The following is an 18,868-nucleotide window of genomic DNA, read 5'->3' as shown; positions in this document are numbered from 1 at the left end:
GTCTATGTGTTCTGTGCTGGCCGATTGATGCACAGAATTGATCAGGCATGCTGAGATCTGTTCTGGAAAGTAACATTGTATCATGTGATGTGTTACATTGTGGAATGTGTAGACAGAGGTAAATCTTTGATGTGAGAAGCTCTGATGGAAGCTGTGTTGTGGAGGGGTGTTAGGAGGAGCTGTCAGATGTCAGGCTCGCCCCCCCATACACTCCCCCTAGCAGCACAGAGCACGCTGCACTCATGAAAACTCCAGCACTGTGTGCAGACAGTCCATGTACAGAGCGCACAGTCCTATCCTCATCCTCTATGGATGAATGATGCTCTCCCCCCTCCCCCCATACACCCCTCTCCTAGGACTTAGATCTCAGCACAGACTTGGGTAGAAGTAGTGGGCACAGCAGTGCCATGCCTGCCCTCCCTACCCCCCGGACCCACTCATGGGATGTGGCACCCTGAACCCCACCATCGGATCTGCCGGCCACCTGGAAGCGCTGCGGGCTCAGCCCAGAGTCTCCCTGCTGCTGACTATGATCTTCCTCTTCACCTTCTTCTTCTACAGCCTGAGCGGCTCTTCCTGTGACCCGCAGCCCGGACCACCATTGTACGGACAGCGCTCTGCGGACCAGTCGGCGCCGACCCTCCTGGACTATCATCAGCCGGAGCTGAGCCCGGGGAGAATGAACAGGACGCGGGACCCACCGCACAGAACTCTCCCCAGTCACAGCACCTACGGGACCAAGAGCTTCCCCCAAGCCATCATTGTGGGGGTGAAGAAGGGGGGGACCCGGGCCCTGCTGGAGTTCCTCAGGGTGCACCCCGATGTCCGGGCGCTGGGCGCTGAACCCCACTTCTTCGACAGGTGCTACGACAAAGGGCTGGAGTGGTACAGGTGAGGAGGAGGTCCAACATCGCTTCTGTCTATGTATCCGATATTATTATCTATTCTCTGTCTATGTATCCGATATTATTATCTATTCTCTGTCTATGTATCCGATAATATTATCTATTCTGTGTCTATCTGATATTTCCAAACACCGGACTATTATCTCGTTTTTTTTCCTTTTCTTTTTCTCTTTTTCTCTTTTTCTTTCTTCCTTCCTTTCTCTGACCTGTTCATCTGTCTATCTATCTATCCATCTATTATCAATCTCTGTCCTGTTGTCTACTATATCTATAGTTTTCTTTCTTTCTTTCTTTCTTTCTTTCTTTCTTTCTTTCTTTCTTTCTTTCTTTCTTTCTTTCTTTCTTTCTTTCTTTCTTTCTTTCTTTCTTTCTTTCTTTCTCTGACTGACCTGTTCTTCTTCTTCTTCTTCTTCTTCTTCTTCTTCTTCTTCTTCTATCTATCTATCTATCTATCTATCTATCTATCTATCTATCTATCTATTAATTAATCTCCTATTATCTATCTGTGTTTCTATCTATTCCTTTTTTCATTTCCTCTTTACTAATCTATGGCTATATTTTTTAAACTCTTCTACCTATAGTATACCCCCCTGCCTTCTTTCTTCCTCTTTATTTCAGTTATGCAGTTATTGGGACCTTCTAAAAAGTAAACATTTTTGAGGCAGGAGGCACGGAATACCTTCTATCACCTCCCTATAAACTGAAATGAGCCGCTGTAAGGCCAGAATCTTCTGCCTCCCTTGTTCTTGTAGTACATTATAGACAATTGTGCGCTTAAATGTTCAGTAGAACTCAGTGAGGAGGCCTTATATTACATTGTAGACAATCTGAGTGTGAATCTGGAGGAAGGTGAAGAGTTGTAGGAAGGATAAGAAGAGTTGAAGGAAGGTGAAGAGTTGTAGGAAGGATAACAAGAGTTGTAGGAAGGATAAGAAGAGTCGTAGGAAGGTGAAGAGTTGTAGGAAGGATAAGAAGAGTTGTAGAAAGGTGAAGAGTTGTAGGAAGGATAAGAAGAGTTGTAGGAAGGATAAGAAGAGTTATAGGAAGGATAAGAAGAGTTGTAGGAAGGTGAAGAGTTGTAGAAAGGATAAGAAAAGTTGTAGGAAGGATAAGAAGAGTTATAGGAAGGATAAGAAGAGTTATAGGAAGGATAAGAAGAGTTGTAGGAAGGTGAAGAGTTGTAGGAAGGTGAAGAGTTGTAGAAAGGATAAGAAAAGTTGTAGGAAGGATAAGAAGAGTTATAGGAAGGATAAGAAGAGTTATAGGAAGGATAAGAAGAGTTGTAGGAAGGTGAAGAGTTGTAGGAAGGTGAAGAGTTGTAGGAAGGATAAGAAAAGTTGTAGGAAGGATAAGAAGAGTTATAGGAAGGTGAAGAGTTGTAGAAAGGATATGAAGAGTTGTAGGAAGATGAAGAGTTGTAGGAAGGATAAGAAGAGTTGTAGGAAGGATAAGAAGAGTTGTAGGAAGGTGAAGAGTTGTAGGAAGGATAAGAAGAGTTGTAGGAAGGATAAGAAGAGTTGTAGGAAGGAAAAGAAGAGTTGTAGGAAGGTGATGAGTTGTAGGAAGGATAAGAAGAGTTGTAGGAAGGATAAGAAGAGTTGTAGGAAGGTGATGAGTTGTAGGAAGGATAAGAAAAGTCGTAAGAAGGATAAGAAGAGTTATAGGAAGGTGATGAGTTGGAGGAAGGATAAGAAAAGTCATAGGAAGGATAAGAAGAGTTGTAGGAAAGATAAGAAGAATTGTAGGAAGGATAAGCAGCATGCACACTATTCCTAGAAAGGTGACACAATCATATACCAGAATCTACCTTCACATTCTAAAAAGATGGCTCAGCAGTTCTGTTAGCAGGGAGGATCCAGGCAGCAACATTCATTCTTTTGCCTTAAATTAGAAATATAAAATCAGAGATCAATAATGTAGCACCGGTCTGCAGACTCGAGAAACAATTTTTTGCTATGTATTGTAAATTGTAATGCGTTCGCTGAGGACATAGCAGTGGAAAATCAGTAAATTTAGAACCTTGAATTTTACATCTTGTATTTGACAGCAGAGACCTGGACAGTGCCAGGAGCTCTATAGACACTGCGCTGAGTCTGAATGCTGGTTATGCTGACCTTGACAAAGTCCATTGGATATCCCTGAAAGGGTTCTATAGTTTAAGACTGCCCTTTGCATTATAATTAGTAAAATTTGTTGATATGGCAGATGCAATGTGAAAGAATATCTGACTGTTTGTGTTCAGCTCTAGCGTGTCATTGTAAAGCAATGGGCGCCGGGGCACAGAATGGCATCCAGCATCACTCTGGCATTCGTTATCCGCATTAAAGTGTATATAAGGGCTCCTGTACACCATTGCGTTTTATGTGCGCTACAATGCTTGGTCACAGCGAGCTAAAAGCCCATGAAAGCCAGTGACCATTATATTATGAAGTTGTTCAATTTGTGTGTTGAGTTAGTTCCCATTCAGATCTCACGTATCGGCAACGTACGTTCCCACTCGCAATTTTTTAAGCGCAATTTACACACGTTTCAGTGTGTCGCGCATAGGTCAGCCCAGTCACATCAATAAGCTGTAGCGCTTTAGTCACCCAAAATAAGCTCATGCTCCCTTTTTGGGCAACGAGCTTCGTGCGCTTTTTAAAGGAGCATTTTGGAGCAATCCTGTCAAGCGACAATTGCAGCAAAATCGCACCATATTTAGGGTGGCATTAAGAACAATGGAATTCATGTGCTAGTCCGTTAAATACTGTATATGAACACAAATTTTGTTATATACTAGTTTAGTAAACACCACCCCCCCAAAAAAAAAAAAAAAACATTGATCCTCACAGAAATTAAGTGAGTTGATAGCTTCCTGTACTGAGCTGACAACGCTGCACTGAAATCTCAAACATTTTTTTTTTATCAGCCCTTCCTTAGTTCTCTCTTTGGACTACAGAACACCTCCCCCATTGTTACGGAGTAAGGGGGGGTCTGTAGTTCTCAGGGTGACAACACTGCTTCATACACAAAGCTGCTGTTAGAGATCACAGGGCCTCATACAGCCTACCTGAGAGCCCCCCCCCCCCCCTTGCCAAAAGTGACTGAGGACATACTGTAGATTTATTAGTACCTTTCTATGTAGCATCAGCTGCACACGTGAACAAATAGGAAGCACTCTAAAGCTTCCTGTTCTTTCACAAATTGAAGCATAGTAAACCCAATTTACTATGATCATTGATGAATGGACACAGGACCGATTGGTACCGATCGCTCGCTATGTTCATTCAGCAAAGAAATGGGCCAGTAAACAACATATTTACCGGCCCCCTTCCCCCGCTCTCCATCCTGAAACATCCCCCTGTGTGCCCAGAGAAGCAGCCGGCGGGAGAGGAGGGAAGCCGGCAGCGCTGTGGGGGGAAAGGGGCACACAGGAGGGCCCAGACAGCAGATGGAAGGTGCTCATGTGCTAGAACCAAACCCTCCTGCAGGGGGAAGCAGAAAAGGATCATTGTCTGCAATAAGACAGCCCTCCCAGCCAGCCCTCCTGCTTAGCAGGTGCCCAGGGTCCCCTTTTGAACTGATGAGGCCCAGACTCAGTATAGGAGGGCTGGCTGCACTGCCTTATCAGCAGCCCTGTCCATACACACCTTATATTGGGTAAACAATGATACCCTGGGGAACAGAGTGTGTTACCTGTAGATAATTACGATTGAAAGGGGTTTGTTATATCTGTTTGATAAGTACAAAAAATACCTGAAATCAGGTGGGCAAATAACTTTCCGTTGTGGAAATCGAAACCACAAACTTTTTTTAGCAGTTGTCTCTGTGGACTACAGAACACCTCCCCATGTGTTACGGAGAAGAGGCGGGAGGTGTTCTGTAGTCTTGTTCTAGAGTGACAACTCTGCTTCTCTATACATACAGTAGGGGGAGCGTTGTCACCATAGGACAGGTAGTGTGTTATTGGCAGGTGAAAAGCCTGTACAATCATAGGTGATCAAAGCAGGGAATCCGCACTTTTCCCAGTTGACGATTCCATGGTCCTGCCCTGCCATGTCCAATTTTCCAGAAGGGTGGAATTACACTTTAATTCTTCCCGAAGCATCACTCAGTCATTACGACCGAGCCTCAGAAAAGCAGTCAGTGTGTCAGATGAGACGGCTTTATCACAATCTATCTATTTCGGCATTATATAAGGCGTCTTTTTTGGTAAATTAATCCCAGGATTTATTAGCTGTGCCGTGCCAGCTGAAGCGGCAAAATTTATTGTTGGGGAAATATATCTGATCGCCAAGGCTGCTAGAGAGGCAAGCAGGTCTGTCCTGGAGTTTAAACAGAACAGCAACGACTAGAAGCTGCATTTACGTATGCGAACTGTGTTTTTTTTTTTAATCTTTCTGGACAATTAAATGGTTTAACGCCCAAGCACGTGACCTGCCTAAACACATCCAAGCACAGAAAGTGTTAAGTGTTTTTTTTCTACCAAAACGCTGCTGCCAGGAGGAAAGGCGTCTAGGAGAGATGGCCAAATGCCCAGTGTGTATGAGGCTTAACCGCTGATGTTTAACTCCTTGGCGCCAGCTGCACGCAAATATGCGGCCTCTCGGCGGCTGGGCCTTGGTGCCCAGTGGCCACATATTAGTTCATTAGTTCAAACAGTGATGTGCCGGGAGCACGTTCCCTGCGCGCCCCCGACACAGTTCCCGGTGGCTGAAGGAAATCTCCCAATTCAAAAGGGAGATTTCTGATCATGTGACAACGAATCATATGACCTTAAGCCCCGCCCCTCCTCCTGGCATGTAAAACCCCTTAAAGGGCCAGCAGGCACCGGCTCCAAGGGATTAAAGGCCAACTCCGTCTATAAGCCCTGGTTCACACCAGTGCAGCTTTGAAATCGTGCTACTTCAGTCAGGTTCCTGTAAGGGGAGAGTATCACACTACATGTCTGAACTTTTTTTTTTTTACTATGCATTTTTAAGCATGTTTTATGCCTTTTTCCATTAGTCGTAGTGTGTTTCCGGGGTGTGGTTTGGTGTTTTTAATCTGTTGCAAAGTTCCTTATCTGGAGATCCTACCAGTAACAGCACTTCCTGTTGCAGACTGACAACTTTGCAATTAACCATCTGTGTTGTCAGCCTGCCATAGGGGCTCCTTCAGTTGGTTGTTGGGCTGCCTTAGCAGGTCCGCCTATGCCTACTGTGGACATGTTCTAGAGCTGGGGGTGTATTTGGGTAAGTTTTCTTTTACAGTGGAACCTTGGATTATGAGCTTAATCCGTTGCAGGAGAATACTTGTAATCCAAAGCACTTGCATATCAAAGCGAGTTTCTCCATAGATATCAATGGAAACGAAGATAATTCGTTCCGCATTGACTTTTATTGCATGCAATACCGCATGTGGCCAGAGGTGGGGGGGGCTCCGAAGAGCCTTGGAAGTACTCAGGGACAGCTCGGCTGAACTCGGAAACCCTTGGAAAGGTTCCGAAACACTCTGGAACAGAGTATTTCCGAGTCTTTCTGAGTGGTTCTGAGTATTTCCGAACGGCTCTGAACCGTTCACCCGCGCCCCCGCACCCCTGGCCAAATGCAGTACTGCACACCCCATTAGCTTGAATTCTGCTCGTTTTGCAAAACACTCGCAAACTGAGTCAGGATTTTTAAAAAACGTTGCTCGTCTTTCAAAACACTTGTTAACCGCGTTACTCATTAACCAAGGTTCCACTGTATTTTGAGTTCTTTGCAGTTTTTGTTCTTTTTGTGTATTTGATCATTTTTTTATGTAATGTAAATTTCAGTTTTTTTATTTACTTTTTTTTTTTTTTGCTGTCCAATTTTTTTTCTTTCAATTAGGGGCCATTTTTTTTAACCAGAACAGGTCCAGTAAAGCAATCTTTACCATCCATTTAAACCTTACTAAACCCTTTAAAAAAACATCAAAAGCCAACCAAATTTTACCTATGCATTTGACTCTAATATACAGTTAGGTCCATATATACCGTATTTGGACACAGGCACAATTTTCATACTTTTGGCTCTGTATGGCACCAGAATAAAATGAAAATGAAACAATCCAAATGAATTTGAAGTGCAGACTTTCAGCTTTCATTCAAGGGGTTGAATATAAATATCAAGTACAAATTTTAGGAACTGCAACCATTTTTATACACAGTCCCCCCATTTTCAGGGGCACAAATGTAATTGGACAAATGAATATAATCCTAAATAAATTGTTCATTTTTAATATTTTGTGGAGAATCATTTACTGGCAATGACTGCTTGAAGTCTGGAACCCATGGACATTACCAAAGACTGGGTTTCCTCCTTTCTGATGCTTTGCCAGGCTCTAAATGCAGCTGTCTTCAGTTGTTCTTTGTTTGTGGGTCTTTCTGCCTTTAGTTTTGCCTTCAGCAAATGAAACACATGTTCAATTGGGTTGAGATCAGATAATTGACTAGGCCATTGCAGAATATTCCACTTCTTTTCCTTCAAAAGCTCCCCCTACATTATAAAGCACCGTGTAAACTGTTGGCACTATATAAATCGTGAAAAATAATAATAATAATGGTCCATCTGTGAAGCACCATTCAATCAACTTTGCTGCATTTGGCTGAATCTGGGCTGACAGTTTATCTCTAAACACTGCAGAATTCATCCGACTGCTTCTGTCTTCTGTCACATCATCAATAAACACCAATGACCCAGTGCCACTGGAAGCCATGCATGCCCATGCCATCACACTGCCTCCACCATGTTTTACAGATGACGTTGTGTGCTTTGGATCATGAGCTGCTCCAAGTCTTCTCCACACTTTTTTCTTCCCATCATTCTGGTACAGATTAATTTTAGTTTCATCCATCCAAAGAATGTTTTTCCAGAACTGGTCTGGCTTTTTTAGATGTTTTTTGGCAAGTTTAATCTGGCTTTTCTATTCTTCAGGCTTATGAATGGTTTGCACCTTGCAGTGAACCCTCTGAATGGTTTGCACCTTGCAGTGAACCCTCTGTATTTGTTCTTGTGAAGTCTTCTCTTGATTGTAGACTTTGACAATGATATGCCCACCTCCTGGAGAGTGTCCTTCACTTTTCTGGATGTTGTGATCACCCACCACTATTGTCTTCCGTGGACGTCCAGGCCTTTTTATGTTGCTGAGCTCACCAGTGCGTTCTTTTTTCCTCAGAATGTACCAAACTGTTGATTTGGCCACCCCTAATGTTGCTGCTATCTATCTGATGGATTTGTTTAGTTTTTGAAGTCTTACAATGGCCTGTTTCACTTACATGGAAAGCTCCTTTGAACGCATGATGTAGGTTCACAGCAATAGATTCCAAATGCAAATACCACACTTAAAATCAACTTCAGACCTTTTACCTGCTTAATTGATGAAGAAATAATGAAGGAGTAGCCCACACCTGGCCATGAAACAGCTTTTCATTCAGTTCTCCAATTACTTTTGGTCCCTTGAGAAAGGGGGGATGGCTATTCTTAAGAGCTATAATTCCTAAACCCTTACTTCAATTTGGGTTTACATACCCTCAAATTAAACCTGAGAGTGTGCACTTTCAGTCCATATCCATTAAATAACTATAGCTTGAATCTGTTTTGGTAAATAGCTGAAAAAAAATAAAATTGTGCCTGTGTCCAAATATATATAGACCTAATTGTATATGCAGTATATACACAGTGCCTTGAAAAAGTATTCACACTCCTTGACATTTTCCACATTATCAACCAAAAATGTAAATGTATTTCATTGGGATTTTATGTGATAGACCAACACAAAGTGGCACATAATTGTGAAGTGGAAGGAAAATGATAAATGGTTTTCAACATTTTTTACAAATAAATATGTGAAAAGTGTGGTGTGCATTTGTATTCAGCCCCCCTGAGTCAATATGTCTCTACCAGCTTTTCACATCTAGTGACATTTTTGCCCATTCTTCTTTGCAAAATAGCTCAAACTCTGTCAGATTGGATGGAGAACGTCTGTGAAGAGCAATTTTCAAGTCTTGCTGCAAATTCTCAATTGGATTTAGGTCTGGACTTTGACTGAGCCATTCTAACACATTAATACGCTTTGATCTAAACCATTCCATTGTAGCTCTGGCTGTATGTTTAGGGTTGTTGTCATGCTGGAAGATGAATTTCGCCCCAGTCTCGAAGCTTTTGCAGACTCTAACAGGTTTTCTTCAAAGATTGCCCTGTATTTGGCTCCATCTATTTTCTCATCAGCTCTGACCAGCTTCCTTGTCCCTGCTGAAGAAAAGCATCCCCACAACATGATGCTGCCACCACCATGTTTCACGGTGGGGATGGTGTTTTCAGGGTGATGTGTAGTGTTAGGTTTCCACCACACATAGTGTTTTGCTTTTAGGCCAAAAAGTTCAATTTTGGTCTCATCTGACCAGAGCACCTCCTTCCACATGTTTGCTGTGTCCCCCACATGGCTTCTCGCAAACTGCAAACTAGACTTCTTATGGCTTTCTTTCAACAATGGCTTTCTTCTTGCCACTCTTCCATAAAGACCAGATTTGTGGAGCATGACTAATAGTTGTCCTGTGGACAGATTCTCCCACCTGAGCTGTGGATCTCTGCAGCTCTTCCAGAGTTACCATGGGCATTTTGGCTGCTTCTCTGAATAATACTCTCCTTGCCCAGCCTGTCAGTTTAGGTGGACGACCATGTTTCAGTAGGTTTCAGTTGTGCCATATGCTTTCCATTTTTGGATGATGGATTGACAGTGCTCCGTGAGATCTTCGAAGCTTGGGAATTTTTTTTATAACCTAACCCTGCTTTAAACTTCTCCACAACTTTATACCTGACCTGTCTGGTGTGTTCCGTGGCCTTCATGATGTTGTATGTTCACTAATGTTTTCTAACAAACCCCTGAGGGCTTCACAGAACAGCTGTATTTATAATGAGATTAAATTACACACAGGTGGACTCTATAATTAGGTGACTTCTGAAGGCAATTGGTTCCACTAGATTTTAGTTAGGGGTATCAGAGTAAAGGGGGTGAATACAAATGCACGCCACACTTTTCACATATTTATTTCTAAAATATTTTGAAAACCATTTATCATTTTCCTTCCACTTCACAATTATGTGCCACTTTGTGTTGGTCTATCACATAAAATCCCAATAAAATACATTTACGTTTTTGGTTGTAACATGATAATTTCAAGGGGTATGAATACTTTTTCAAGGCACTGTATATATTTATATTAATATATACATATATATCTCGTAAACGGTAAATTTGACCAAAATGTTCATCTTTTTGGCTGAAAGTTTGGAATAATGACATGAAAACTCTTCAGTTCACACTTTTTCATTGTGGCAATGGGGTTGATTTACTAAAACTAGAGCATGCAAAATCTGGTGCAGCTCTGCATAGAATCCAATCACTTGCAGTTTTTTTGTCAAAGCTTAAATGAAGAAGCTGAAGTTAGAAGCTGATTGGCTACCATGCACAGCTACATCAGATTTTGCACTCTCCAGTTTCAGTAAATCAACCCCGATGAGTACTAAAATGCATGCATTAATGTGCTTTACTGCAACACATGGCAACGCACCTGTATTATATGTGGTGCATTGCAATGCCATTCACTTGTTGTGAATGGCAACCCAACCCATTTTACAGAGGAGTTCAATACACAACGCATCACAGCGTACTACAAGACATATCCCATGCATTTGTGGTGCACTTGCAGTCCATTCATAATGAATGAGCTGGCTGTCCTAATGTAACACACATTAAAACATTGGGTATTGCATTGTGTGCATTAACAAATAGCAACAGAATGCTTTCATTTGAATGGGCCCTTAATTTCACTCACCCCTATGGTTGGCAACTGGGGATCCTTCATTTTTTTCCTCTCCTGTTGTGTGTTGTATCTATAGCACAGAAAGCGAGTGGACATCTCCCCAGGAAGACCCAGATGACCAAAAACTAGTAACCATTTCCTTCTCTATCCAAAATAACATTAAAAAAAACTGCTTTAGATTTTTATTAACGGGCCCTTAAACTTGTCCATACACAGTGGGGTTGATTTACTAAATCTAAGAGTGCAAAATCTGGTGCAGTTCTGCATGGTAGCCAATCAACTTCTAACTTCAGCTTGTTCAATTAAAATTTTACAAGAAAACCTGGAAGCTGATTGGTTTCTATGCAGAGCTGCACCAGATTTTGCACTATCCAGTTTTAGTAAATTTATTCCAGTGCATGGGGGTAAACAAGAGAAAGCAATGGATTTGCCCATCATTGCTAAACAGCCTGTACACATAAGCACGTAAATGTTACGCTGCATATAGATTAGTAAAAAAAAAAGAAAAAATACAAAAACCCGCGTTGCTGGACTGTAATTTACGTACATATGCTCAAATATGTGCATACATGTGTACAACATATCCCAAAAAGCTAGAAAAATGTTGATGTGCGTGTGCATGAAAATGTGCGAATATGCACATTTACTAAACTGCCCATCCTTGTGTTTTTACACAGGAATTTGTTTTTCATACATCCGCACCGAAGCAAGTACCCCAAGAATACCCAAATAGTGCCTGCGTCTGATTGGATGGTGCTTCTATCCTGCCAACAATTTTTGCCATACTCATTTAAATTTTCAGATCGAAGGATGACGAGTGGGAGGGTGCCGATAGGGCCACCCACAGCTCAAATTTTGGCTGGTTCGCCAACTTTGTGTTTGGGCAGCCTTTTTTGCATGGGTGGCAGTAAAAATAGGCAGTCGAGCCGCCGTTTTATCACTCCAAACCGCCCACCTAAATTCTAAAATGCAGCTTTACATGCCACTGTAATTTTATTGTGGCACATTAAGTTGACAGGCAGTGCTGCTTGTCAAACTCCACCATTTAAGTCAATGGGGCGCCAGCCAAATGCTTAGCTTGCGCCGCATATTCCCATGTAAATTTCTGTCCTGCAAAAAAAAAAAAAGACATTCTGGAGGCATTAAGATCACCTCCTGAACACCCCATAGCGGTGTGAATGTAGCCTCAGCCTGATTATATAGAGTATGATAAAACTAACTCCATGAAGATACATTGACGATATCTCTATAATAGGAAACAAGGACGCAGAACTCCATATGTTTTAGATACAGGAAAACATACCTATATACAGAGGTGTAAATAGGCCCGCGCACTAATCCTTTCCTTGGCAAACGTATCGGCTGTCGCCAATCGCCATATACATCTAAATCCGGTTTCTTTTTAAAGTTTTCTCCAGCAGCTGTTCCGTATTGAATGTGAAAAGCCCGCTCTTCAAGTATTCACAGAATCAAACGTTTTCCCTCGCACTGTAATAATTAATAGCGTTTGATCTCCCGTGTGTGTCCCTGCCAAACATACTGTAGAAGTTTGTAAAAAATGACTTTGGAGGAATAGCAGATGCAGTGGTGAGGGGTCCTGGATGAAAAGGAAGTGCGTTTTTTATTTGGTCATTGTATGGAGGAAAAGCTGGCTTTCATTTCTGAGATTTGTCTCCGATGTCTATTTTCTGAAGGCTAGCATTGCATGGTAATAGTTCTATGCTGTAGCCCGTGTATGGAGCTTTCAGAGGCTGTCACAAGTTATAAGACAGCTAAGAATTAGAGAATTATAAAATACCATTAAAAGCCCAACTCCATATTTTTTTCATTTTGGATGGAGCAAAGCCAATTCAGAAGCTTTGTCAGAATTTAGTAACTGTATGAGAGATTACTTCCTGCAAATAAAAGTAATGGGGGGCACACCAATGGTGTCCTGGAGCTTTAGTCAAGGTCTTTGAGCAGGGAAGAGTAACATATAGCACCCACTGCAAAACTCACACCTTGAGCTATGAAGCTAACGCGTTTCATCCATTATGCTTGGGCCCTGCTATGGGTGAAACATGTTAGAGGCATGACTGAAGATGGGGGATTTGCAGTGTGTGCTATATGTTACTCTTGTCTTCTCAATAAACTTGACTGAAGTTCCAGGATGTCATTGGTGCACATTCATCTTACTTGCAAGTAGCATGGAGCGAAAACAGGCTCCTGGGCCTTTTTGCATTCAACTGGACCACAGAATTTCGGAGAAAACAGGGAATTTCTTGAATGGGGGGGACATACATAAAGAGTTCACTTCCTTTTTCAAAAAAAGGTTTTCACATGGGCAGAAAGTGAGAAAAATGCCCACATTGGACGGTGACATAGGGATGGGAGAATAAAAACCACAGCGCACAGAGAGGGACACTCCTGAACATGTCAAATGCTGAAGGGACTTCATGAAAGCTGCAGCACAGGAACAGAGTGAAGGTAGGAGACACGAGTCACAGAAGAGGTGCTTTTAGGACCTCTCTATTGCAGGGCACCTTTATTTGGATTTTTAAAAAAATCCTTGACAGGAAATATATAAGGAATACTGTATTGGTTTTAGACAATAATTTTTTGTTTATTAATTCTTAATGGTCCACAGAACTGGGGACATGGCAGGGTGTGTGTCTGTTGCTCTTTGTGCTAAAGGATGTCCCTCATTCCCATCTCAGAACGTTGGGAGGTATGTGACAGAGTAGCTAAACAAGCCACCACTACCTTTTGAAGCTGCAGACAATGTGGATTAATTCATCTTTAATGTTTACATAAGACAGTACTTTCAGTTTCAGTTCAGAATCTCAGCCTCCCTACCTCCCTTCCAAGTAGTAACTTCTAATCGCTAACATAAACACAAAGCAGGCACACAGGAAGAGGGGAGAGAGCAGAGCCCTGAGACCCAGCTTGAAGAACTTTACTGCTTTGCTGTGTTCGCAGCTACAGATGTCAATGGACGCTCGTTTTGGATGCCGATCTACACCTACAGACATCACTATATACAGATGAGCCTGTTTTACAGATGAGCCAGTATGTTATTTCTTATAAGTGCATTACTTACTTTGCTAATAAATTGCATTTAATATCTCCCGCCAGTCATCTCCCGCCTCGACTACTGCAACTCGCTCCTCATTAGATAACCTCTAAATAGGCTATCCCCACTTCAGTCCATCATGAACGCTGCTGCCAGGGTCATCCACCTCACAAACTGCTCAGTGTCTGCTATACCCCTCTGCCAATCCCTCCATTGGCTGCCACTCAGTCACCGAATGAAATTCAAGATACTAACTATAACTTACAAAGCCATCCACAACTTGGCCCCCAGCTACATCTCTAACCTAGTCTCAAAATACCAACCTAATCGTTCTCTTCGCTCCTCCCAAGACCTCCTGCTCTCAAACTCCCTTGTCACCTCATCCAGTGCTCACCTTCAGGACTTCTCCAGAGCCTCTCCCATCCTCTGGAATGCTCTACCCCAATCAGTCTGATTTTCTCCTACTTTATCCACTTTCAGACAATCCCTGGAAACTCATCTCTTCAGAGAAGCCTTTCTGGCCCCCACCTAACAACTGTACATTTATCTTCTCAATCAGCAAATCCCCCACAGTTATTACCTCTTGTATCTCTTGACCTTCCCTCTTAGATTGTAAGCTCTAAGGAGCAGGGCTCTCTGAATCCTACTGTATTAAAGTGTATTGTATTTGTACTGTCTACCCTCAAGTTGTAAAGCGCTAGGTAAACTGTTGGTGCTATATAAATCCTGTATAATAATAATAATAATTTAATATACTACACTCAGGTTGGCGCTTCCTGTGGCTATCCCCCTTCTCTAATCTGCTTACAGAGCTGCCTTTTCTCTGAGGACAGCTGCCTCCTGCCACCTCACCCTAAGAACTGTTGCTGTATGGACTATTGAGCCGTTATTGCTCTCATATTGCCTGTTATATTACATCATGTACACAAATATTTGTGCTTAGTTTTTTCTTTTTAGCAGCTACAGATGTCAGCGAGGGTTTGTTATTTTGTACATATATTTGAATATCCGTGGCCACAGTTCTACTTGATCCTTAATGCTGCACTGATGAGGGTGTAGTGACGAGGAGGCACTGATGAGGTGGCCCTGATGGGCACTGATAAGGTGCACTGATGACCTGCACTGATTGGCACTGATGGGGCTGCACTTATAATCAGGGCACCGATAATCAGGGGGCATGTTGGAGGCGCGGTCCTGGGAGGACATCCAAGGCACCCTCCCAGAACTGGAGAACCACGCTGTAGCCGTCTTTTGTCTGTAGTGTGAGCAGGAAGGGGTTAAAGTGGACCTTGTACTTTAGGCAAGTTCCATTTATTCAGTGAGCTTCCATAAACGCTGCATAAGAGTCCAAAAATGAACCTGTAGAGGGAACTCATCTATACTCTATACTCATCTATACTCTCCTTTTCTCAATGCAGGGGGTGATGTCATCCTCCTGCCAACAAGATCCCTGGGAGTGCTGAGTAGCTAAAAGAAGATGACCCTGCCCTAGTAAGCTACTCAACATTCACCACGACCTGGGATGTCATCACCCTTGCCTAGTCATTGTTGGAGAAAGTCAGAGAAAGTTGAGTATAATATCTAACCACTCTCACCATAAGTTTTATTTTCGCACTTTCATCGAGCGTTTTAGGGAGGCAGGTGCAAGGTCTGAGGTGCAAGGCCCACATTCTTGTGACCTACCTCCCTGCAGGTTACAATTGTGAAGAACAGTCTGCTAAAGCTGGCGTGCATGCCAGTCTTTGACCATTCTTTCATGTGTGTTAGAAACTTTATTTTGTAAAAATTAGCAACCACATTCAGAAAGGAGATGGGTTTTTTTATTTTTCTTTTGCCAAATAGTTATATTAAATTTTTAAAGGAGAAATTCATGTTTTGATTAAGGCAAATTTTAATTAGACAGTGCAAATATCCAGTAATATTTTTCAATGATACAGGCAGTATGGTAGTTTAGTCGTTAGCACTATTGCCTTGCAGCACTGGGGTTCTTGGTTTTGAATCCCAGCCAAGATACTATCTGCATGGAGTTTGCATATTCCCCCCCTGTGTTTGTTTGGGTTTCCTCCAAGTATTCAGGTTTCCTCACCCACTCCAAAGACATGCTGGAAGGTTAATTGGCTCCTGTCTAAATTAGCCAGGGACCTTAGATTGTAAGAGGCTTGAGGAACTTACAGGGAGCGATGTGAATATACAGTATGTAAGGTTCTGTGTAAATTGTTGGTGCTATATAAATACCTGTAATATAAAATAAGATTTTTTTAAGATGCAAAGAAAAGCGTTTAAATCATCATCATTTCAGGTTGTCGGAATGCAAAGTTTCCATATAAATATAGCACAGGCTCCTCTATTTTCAAGTCCCAGGCATGTATGTTACATGAGAAGCCCTTGTGTTCCTGATCTGTGTTCTGATTTACAACCCTCATGACAGCCATGAAAATGCCTTCTCTGCTGCCGTGAAAAGAGAAAGCCCCTAAGTATTTTCTGTGTATCGTTCGCGCCACCTACAACACCACTCGCCATTCAAGAGCGCAGCTTGTGGCATAAGTGTGAGACACAACAAGCCGTTATGTACCAACAGGCCCCAGAAGTCAAAGGATCGATCAGTGAAGCAGATTATCAGTGCTGAGGCATTTCCCACTTTCTTACAATAGACCTTTTAGGATCGTAAATGTGTCTGGACCATTCCTAGGCCAGGAATGAGGTGACCTGTGACCTTCGGCCCCTAGGCAGTTGTTATTTTGGAGTATAGTTTCTCTATTAGGGCTAACAAGAGGGTCACAGCCTTTGTAACGTGAGAAATGGCAGATCTGAGGATTTAGGTGTCAGAGTTCTTTAAAGGTGCCAAGTTTATGAGAGGCCTCTAGAATATTAACTTGGCCATTGTGCTTAAACTGCTACAGCTTAAAGAAAGCCCCTTCTGAAAGGGCCAGAAGACCTTAGAGAAGGTTCAGCATATCTATCGGTTTGGGGTCAGTTTGTGGGGAGTTCATGTCTTAGCAGGCACCTTTTTGACCCTTTCCAATGCTCCCTGGTCAGGCATGCTCAGCTGAAAGTTCAAGCTGTGGTGCATCTTATTCTTAATAACTATACCTTAAAGCAGAACTTAAGTTTGAGAAAATGGCTAGGAGGTATAATTTATGGTCTTTTCTGTCAAAAAACATTTTTTTAATGTAGTACAATGCAGTGTACATTTTCAGTCCGCTCTTGGCATCTATAGGGTGCTACAAATGGTACCAAATGCCAGAATACTTTGATGTGAAAGAAGCTGCTGAGAAGATGGCGGTGATGTAGTTCATGGACTTGTCAACGTTGGAGGACTTTATGGAAAGTGCTCTAATGGCCAGACCAACCTCTAGTCCTACTTTAAAATACAGTTCATGGACTTGTCAACGTCGGAGGACTTTATGGAGAGTGCTCTAATGGCCATACCAACCTCAAATCCTACTTTAAAATATATCACATTTTTTTGGTTGAGTTGGAAGAGTTAGAACCTCTGTCATGTTTTTATTGCTCTCTATGTCCCCACTGGAGAGATTCACCCCTTCATTTTAGTCATTATCAATGGGACAGAAAGTGATGTGAAAATCATAATTTTGCAGTAGCCACCAGAACAGAAGGGGAGGGTAAATCTTCAACAGGACCAACTAAATCAGGCCATGCACCAGTTGAAACTTCCATTAAAAATCTAAAAAAAAAGTTAACTACTTTGGTTTGAAATTTTCTGTCCATGTCTACTGCTTAAGAATTATTTAAGAAAGAACAAGCAGCGCCGGTCTGTACTCCTCTCTATACTCACTCTTGGTTGCACTAGTGAGTAGTGAAAAAAGTGACACTTATTAACCATATAAAATATGTGCTTCAATATGCTGTGAATCACAAATATAGTAAATAGTAAATAATGCCTACATAAAAATATATACCAATCAAGTGATCAATATCTACTATCTAAGTAGTACAATCTGGTCCAAAGACAACCTGTAAAAATTGCTTAATCATAAAGTGCAAATAATGCATGAAAGTGTAATAATAATAAAGAAAAAAGTGCAAAATAAATTGTCCAATCAAAAATATAAAAAACGTCCACATGTGATTCAGAATGAAAAATCCCAAAGAAACACTCCAAACTTGTGCTGAACCTTCTTAAAATATTATTCAGGTCACAGCGTGCAGCACCCAATGTGATCCTTCACCATCCACACTACCACCCTTAAGGGTTAATCTCCACAGTACTGGCTTCCAGTTTGGTCTCTCACACTTGAACCCTCTCATGCAAGTCCTGGCCACACATAGAAGCAGGATAGAGAAAGGAGGCTTCCATAGCGTAAAACCATTTTTAAAAACAGGCTTTATTAAAAAAAACATTAAACCACTCACATGTGCTGAGTGTCTCCCGACACTAGGGTAATAACGCTTGTTTGTGTTGCCTATTGCCTCCGGCTGGTAGCACATGTGCGATACGGGTGTCAGCCTCCTTGCCCCATCCTACGCGTTTAGTCATGTGACATCCTCACGGCGCGGAATGCATTGATTACTTACTATTTACTATATGATTTGTGGTTCACAGCTTATTGTAGCACCTATTTTATATGGTTGAAAAGTCACTTTTTTCACTAGTCACAAGTGCAAGAGTGAGTATAAAAAAGGAGTACCGACCAGCTCTGCTTATTCTTTCTTCAATAGTGTTTTCGGTGTATCACCAAAAAAAAGTGGCAGTAGTTTGATTTGCTCCCCTATTTCCCAACAATATTCTTGGCGCTGTACTTTCATGTCTAATACTTGAATGGAATTCCAGATGTATTTAACAGGTTTCTTTTGTGTCACACTATGTGCAATTTTTCCCCAATGGAGACCACATTCACAGCTAAAATTTTGTTTGTTTATTTAAGAAATTAGAAAGCTTTTCCAACCTGCTCCTTTAAATTGTTGAAATGATTGCTGATTTGATCCCGCTAACCGATAAAAAATTGAAGGAACAAGAACATTTTCAAACAAAATTTTCCTGGTGTACGGCCACCTTAAAAGAAACTTTGGAGAGGCTTATCACCGATTGTGTCCCCAGGAAAGAAAGTAAATCTCCCTAACAGGGCACTAACTTGTCAGGGTTTT

The 18,868-nt window shown here is 41.9% G+C and overlaps 1 protein-coding gene across 1 annotated transcript in view; it reads left to right on the top strand.

Moving 5' to 3' along the window:
- The first annotated feature begins 222 nt into the window (after positions 1–222).
- HS3ST6 (heparan sulfate-glucosamine 3-sulfotransferase 6) overlaps positions 223–18,868 on the top strand; it is a 111,152-nt gene continuing 92,506 nt past the window's right edge. The window contains exon 1 of the mRNA XM_073636449.1: positions 223–891. Coding sequence (XP_073492550.1) covers positions 440–891 — 452 coding nt within the window. The 5' untranslated portion in view covers positions 223–439. The remainder of the gene's footprint in view (positions 892–18,868) is intronic.

The sequence above is a fragment of the Aquarana catesbeiana genome, linkage group LG06 (genome assembly GCF_042186555.1).
Source record: "Aquarana catesbeiana isolate 2022-GZ linkage group LG06, ASM4218655v1, whole genome shotgun sequence".
Classification (NCBI taxonomy): domain Eukaryota; kingdom Metazoa; phylum Chordata; class Amphibia; order Anura; family Ranidae; genus Aquarana; species Aquarana catesbeiana.
The sequence above is the reverse complement of the archived record's forward strand: the minus strand, read 5'-3'. Positions and strand labels throughout refer to the sequence as shown.